This window comes from Cucurbita moschata, unplaced genomic scaffold (genome assembly GCF_002738365.1).
Source record: "Cucurbita moschata cultivar Rifu unplaced genomic scaffold, Cmos_1.0 Cmo_Scf00023, whole genome shotgun sequence".
In the NCBI taxonomy this organism is placed as follows: Eukaryota; Viridiplantae; Streptophyta; class Magnoliopsida; order Cucurbitales; family Cucurbitaceae; genus Cucurbita; species Cucurbita moschata.
Window position 1 is genome coordinate 207,863 of NW_019268539.1, and position 6,000 is coordinate 213,862.

The window sequence follows — 6,000 nt, forward strand, 5'->3', positions numbered from 1 at the left end:
TAAAACAAAAACTCATCCTTTTTATCATTCATCCCTCGTTCTAAAATTGTTCTAAAATTGTTGACTCAACAGAGAGATTGAAACTTTCAAGATATTAAAAAATGATTATATCTTAGACACCAAATTACAAATATAAATGGCTTAGAAGAATGAAACCTTTTTAAGATTGAAGGCTTAGCCAATCAACTGTCAACTGAAATAGCTGCTGCTTGTGCTGCTGAATGACCCCCATCCTCCTCCTCCTCCTCCTCCTCCTCTCAATCTTTTTTCAACTGAAGCCATCCTCTGAAGCTGTATTTGCTCCCTGAACTTGGCTATGAACTCGCCCGCCTTCTTGTCGACCTCGAAAGCCCCCGACTCCGAATCTCCAGCCATACTTGAACCAGCTTCTTCATCTGAACTTGCAAACAAACTTTCATCCTCCCCCTCAGAGTCATCTTTACTATCATCTGCCACCAGACTCTCTGTCTCTTCCTTCTGCTCCTTAATCCCCAAGAACGTCGTCTTTGGAAAACGATTCATATTACCAGCATTTGGGTTAACAACATCAGGCCATCCCTGTCCCGTTCCATCTTCTCTCATATATGGTGGTGACATTCCACCTTCTTCAAACTTATTCCCTATAATGTCATCATGTTTAACTTGCTTTCTGTGCATCTCTTGAGCTTTCATATCCTCTATGGCAGCTGCATTTGCTCGAATTCTTCGAACCGATTTTCCTTGGGATAATGCTTTTGGAATACTTGCGAAATTCCTGTCCGAACGTGGCGAACTCACCACGGATTCATTGCACTCGGATGAGTTTTCTTGTTCAATCAGAGGGTCTTCAGAGCTCCCTCTACTGTTTTCAGACAGAGAACTCGTACTGTATTGTCGAGAATGCAACGACTTATAGGAAATGTTACTGAGTGACGACATTTTACGGGGCTTTCTCGTCGTCGATGACAACGGAGAAGAGAGGGAACTAGTTTGTGATGACTGAGATAGATAAGAATGAAGAGATCCTGATTTTTTCAGGGATTCAAATTGAGTTTCATCAATGGAGGGAGGTCTAAAATGGGAAGGGCGAAGAACAGCATTCCCGAATCCTCTCTCTCTTATCACCTTCTTTCCAAATTTCTCACGCAATTGAAATGAGGACATTGATGCAATTGCAGTCTCATCAAACTTCTCCTCCAAATTCACACAACAATTATCACCAAATTCACTATTTCCTTCACAATTATTCTCAGAGCTTTTGGGTGAACTTTTAGAACTCAAACAAGATTCATCACCACAATCGAATTCGACATCGTCGGATTCAGTAAGACTCGATCTCAGACTCCTAACAGGCAAACCTAGAGGTTTATAATTTACAATGCCTCCTGATGAACTACGATTTGTTTCAGGCACAACCACCACAGATCCACCACGAGTATATCTCGATTTACATGCATGAGCGACATTATCAGTATCAGCAAATTCATAAGAATTTTCGTACCTTTTTTTCGGCATTGAATAACGGAGTTTTTCCTGGTGGCGAGATTGCGCATTCAAATCACTCGCAGATCCAAGTTTCGGCTGAATGTACAGAACTTCACTCACTTTCCTTTCATCAGAAACACCAAAATCGTCAACATCATCAAAAATTGAAGCGACGTAAAGCATCTTAGACAAATAAGACTGCGGATTCTCAAAACTGGAGTAGCGAGGTTCGTCTACATTCATCTGGTTGTTCCTTGTGCTGAAGAGACCATAGGAAACAGCAATGCCGACGAACATGAGGTGAAAAAGCTCCCAGAATTTGGTGAACAAAGTCTGATCGACGAAATCTGGAGCTTCGGAAGGGAAGAGAGGGAGGAGGAGGAGAAAAAAGCAGAAGAAGATGGATTTACAGAGAAACTGTGCGCAGGAGTTGGCTGGTGGTTGTGGAAGTGGAGAATGGGGGAAATGGAGCTTCGTGAAGGGGCTAGAAGCTGAAGACGCCATTGATGAGGATTGCTGGAGAGCTGTGGAATTGGGATTTTGAGGTTTGAGAGAAAATGTTGATGAAGAAGAAAGGAAGACTTGAAGACAAGGTAAAGTTATTGCTTCCCATAAACACAACAATTCTATCATTCAAACACTCTTTGCAACGCTTCCGTTCTTCAAATTCTCTCTGTTTTTTTTTCCATTAAAGTTTTAAATATTCATATATTTTATACAAAACTATAAATTTTAATAATATTTTTAAACTTTTAATTTTTTTTTTAAATATCTTGTAAAAATTATTAATATTTTGTTTATAATATTTGAACGTGATCTCTAAGGGACTAAATTTGAAAATTTAAAAGTTCAGGGACTAAATTTGTAATTTAACGATTTTTTAAAAATCGTGTAGAGAATCTAGTCTTCGACGTTTATATCAAAAGTACAATTGTCTTAATTAGTTGAACAATGCTCAAACACACGACCATCACTGTTGAGGAATGTTAGTAGAGAAGTCTTACATTGGTTAACTAAGGAGAAGGAGTCGAGTCTTGATTAAGAGAAGGTTGTTCGAGGGCTCCATAGGCTTCATGGGAGGTTCGTACTTTGTTCGAGGGGAAGATTATTGGGAGAGGAGTCCCACATTGGCTATTTAAGGGGAAAGTCATGAGGGTCCCTATGAACTTAACCCACCCCCAGCTCAACCCAACTATAAAATATTTGAACATAAGAATCAGAGTTGCTTGATTATCAGACATGAGAGTCTGATAATTCGAATATGAGAATCACATTGGGTTAGCGACTCAAGCAACCTTTATAAAATAATGAATTGAACTCCAACTCAACTCAACTATAAAATATTTGGGTTAGGTGGTTTCGAGTAATTAGGATGATTTAACCAAAACTTTATTTTTAACGTAGTAGACTATTAATATAAATATATATATTTTTTTTTAAGCATTCTAACGTCATATATACTTTTAAAAATTATATTACATTAGAAATAACTGAAAAAAGATTATAGAATTAAAAGATAGATTCAACCTAAACTAATTAAAAAAAATTAATAAATCAACGTTAAACTTATTTGAATTCGATTCAGACGAAATTATGAGTTAGATTAGGTTTAATTTTAAAGACAACTTGCTTTTTGAACACTCCTAGAATCTTGTGTTTGCCTGAACATCATAACATCATTAAACTATAAAAAATTATTGGACATGTTTGCTTTCATAGCTTAGTTGGTTAGAGCACCGCTTTAGTAAGCGGAAGATTTTGAGTTCAACTCTAAATAAAAGCATAAAAGCATTTGAAGATTTAATTTATAGTTCTTTTTAGGGTTGGTCCGGATTAGTATTTCAGGGCTGGGTTCATTTTTCTGAACTCGAATTGAATCGGTTTCGGGTTCATGGGTAAAAGTTTCGGGTTGACCCGAGTCAAATAAAAATATCTAAAATATATTAAGAATACATTGGTATCAATTGATTTGTCAGAGTGGTATTGAGTCCAATTTAAGAAAATTCACATCCGAGGTCGAACTTTTAATATATTTTACTTAGGATTAGATAAATAAAACTTAAAAAAAAAAAAAAATTGACAACCCAACCGGGTTGGGTTGGGGAAAGTTTCGGGTTGGGTTACCCATCCAACCAACCCGAACTTTTGGGTTGAGTCAAAAAAATCCTTCAACCCGACCCAACCCGGACCATGTACACCCTAGTTTGTTAATAAATAATTTTACTATTTATCGTTGGAAAAACACCCAACCAACCCGAACTTTTGGGTTGAGTCAAAAAAATCCTTCAACCCGACCCAACCCGGACCATGTACACCCTAGTTTGTTAATAAATAATTTTACTATTTATCGTTGGAAAAACACCCAACCAACCCGAACTTTTGGGTTGAGTCAAAAAAATCCTTCAACCCGACCCAACCCGGACCATGTACACCCTAGTTTGTTAATAAATAATTTTACTATTTATCGTTGGAAAAACACCCAACCAACCCGAACTTTTGGGTTGAGTCAAAAAAATCCTTCAACCCGACCCAACCCGGACCATGTACACCCTAGTTTGTTAATAAATAATTTTACTATTTATCGTTGGAAAAACGAAAAAAATACTAATTAAAAATAATAATTTTTTTTAATAATTTTAAGTGAAAATAAAATAAGGATAAAATTATAAATTTAGTTGAAGATTTGTGTTTAGTGAGTCTTAAATTTTTGAATATTTTAAAATTGACATATATACTAATAAAATAATTAGAATTCTAAAGTTAATCTTTTCAACAATTTTAAATTCCTATTTATAGAATTATTACACAAAATTAAAAATCTATTAAATATTTTAAAAAATTCAGTAATCAAATAGATACAAAATTTGAGAGAAAAGCATCTACTGTCAAAATCTAACAAATGAGTTTACAGCCACTTTGGCCTTCAACAAAGATCCTGCACAACAATTTTGTTGATAAAAGTGTTAATTTCACTGATTAAAATTTAAAATTACCTTCAATAAAGAACCAACGAGAAGGAATTTGTTTTTTTTTGCTAAATCTTTAAACCAAATAAAATTAGTTTCACCAACTTGTTTAGGGTATAGAGAAATGAGTTAGCCAAAAAGTTTCATAACTTTTGTTTGTTGAAGACTCAGAGCTCAAAGCCAAACTTTTCCCTAGCAGCCTTTTTTTTTTTTTATAGCTATGGAAACCCTTAAGTCATTGTTAATATAGAAAACATTCAGTAAACTATTTGGCACAATTACAATATGTCACATTCAAAAAAAGAAGAAAAAAAGAAAGGAAGCCATTATTCCAAAATCTTGCAGCACTTCATTAATGGATTGAAGTTTGTAGGAGCTGTTCTTGTGAGCTTCCCAGCAGCTGTTGCCATTACAACTAACAACTCTTTCTGTTTCAGATTCACCACATCTGCAGACTGAACAACATTGCATCAAATGAGCTAACAACAGGCACCAGTTTTCTTTTTGTTACCCAATAGATAGTTTTTCTTATATCATCATTTTTAGTCTTTAATTTAATCCCCTATGATTTTGCTCAATCCCACAAAATGTCCTTGGCTTAACTAAATCGTCCTACTTGTCGTGCTTTCTTTGGAAAACGGACAATATCGATGGCTGAAGTGATTGAACCAAATCATAGGTATTGAATTGAAACAGTTAAAACCATACTGATCAAAGTGAAACCAAGCACAATAATCATGGGGTAGAAAATCGCAATTCAACCTAAATATTTACAACATAACTTCTCATCCAACCTAAATATATGACTTTCATAGTTGAATGGGTGGAACTCACTAATCCCAAACGTGAAGAGAACACAAATCTGATCCACAGAATGTGTTAAAAGAGTTTCATAAAACTGAGCAGATGAAACCATACAAGATCTAAGGATAGCCACAACAATGAACAAGCAGAGTTTTCATGTTCGTATAGTTCAATAGTCTAAACTCTGGAATAGAGTATCTAACATCGACTCGAGATGTGAAATCATGCTTCCACATTATATTTTGCTACCTCACTCAGACCAGAGATTGGGATGGTTTAGAAGAAAAAGGGCTTCCAGTGTGCACTTTTAAAAATATGCTATTACAGTTTATTAAGTGTTTTCTTTCTTTTTTATTTTTATTGTTTCTATTGGTTTTAGAATTTTCAAAACAATTTTTGAAAAAAAAAAAAAGCATAATAGCTCAGTCACTAAGTTGTTTCTATTCCCTCAAAGAGTGAATCCGAACGGATAAAAGCACCTTTCACGTTGTCAAAAATCATCCTAAATTCCCTGCATGTCCTGATTGAAGCCAAAAATATTAAATGTTGTATGACTTAACAAAGCTTACCATTCAGTTCAGCATTTTTCTTTTCAAGTACAAGTGGAAATTTAAGTATTGGTCATTCTTGTCCCGAAGTTGTTTTGAATTTTCTGTTACCATGGTAGTTTGATTATGAAATTTCTAATTTAATTTTGTTTCCTTTCTGGGGATAAGAACCTAGACCATGGAGTATGGCTTTTTTTCACACGAAGAGGGGGGGGGGG

The 6,000-nt window shown here is 35.2% G+C and overlaps 2 protein-coding genes across 2 annotated transcripts in view; both read right to left on the reverse strand.

Annotated features, from left to right (window-relative positions):
* Positions 1-189: 189 nt before the first annotated feature.
* On the reverse strand, positions 190-1,968 carry LOC111459998. The gene has a single exon (XM_023103077.1). The coding sequence runs from the start codon at positions 1,966-1,968 to the stop codon at positions 190-192; it is 1,779 nt and encodes a 592-aa protein (XP_022958845.1).
* Positions 1,969-4,630: 2,662 nt separating this feature from the next.
* Positions 4,631-6,000, reverse strand: part of LOC111460387 (flowering locus K homology domain-like) — a 9,516-nt gene continuing 8,146 nt past the window's right edge. The window contains exon 9 of the mRNA XM_023103634.1: positions 4,631-4,885. Coding sequence (XP_022959402.1) covers positions 4,870-4,885 — 16 coding nt within the window. The 3' untranslated portion in view covers positions 4,631-4,869. The remainder of the gene's footprint in view (positions 4,886-6,000) is intronic.

What these genes read in the sequence shown, in the direction of transcription:
- LOC111459998 (XM_023103077.1), bottom strand. Translation starts at nt 1,968, where the DNA reads ATGGCGTCTTCAGCTTCTAGCCCCTTCACGAAGCTCCATTTCCCCCAT.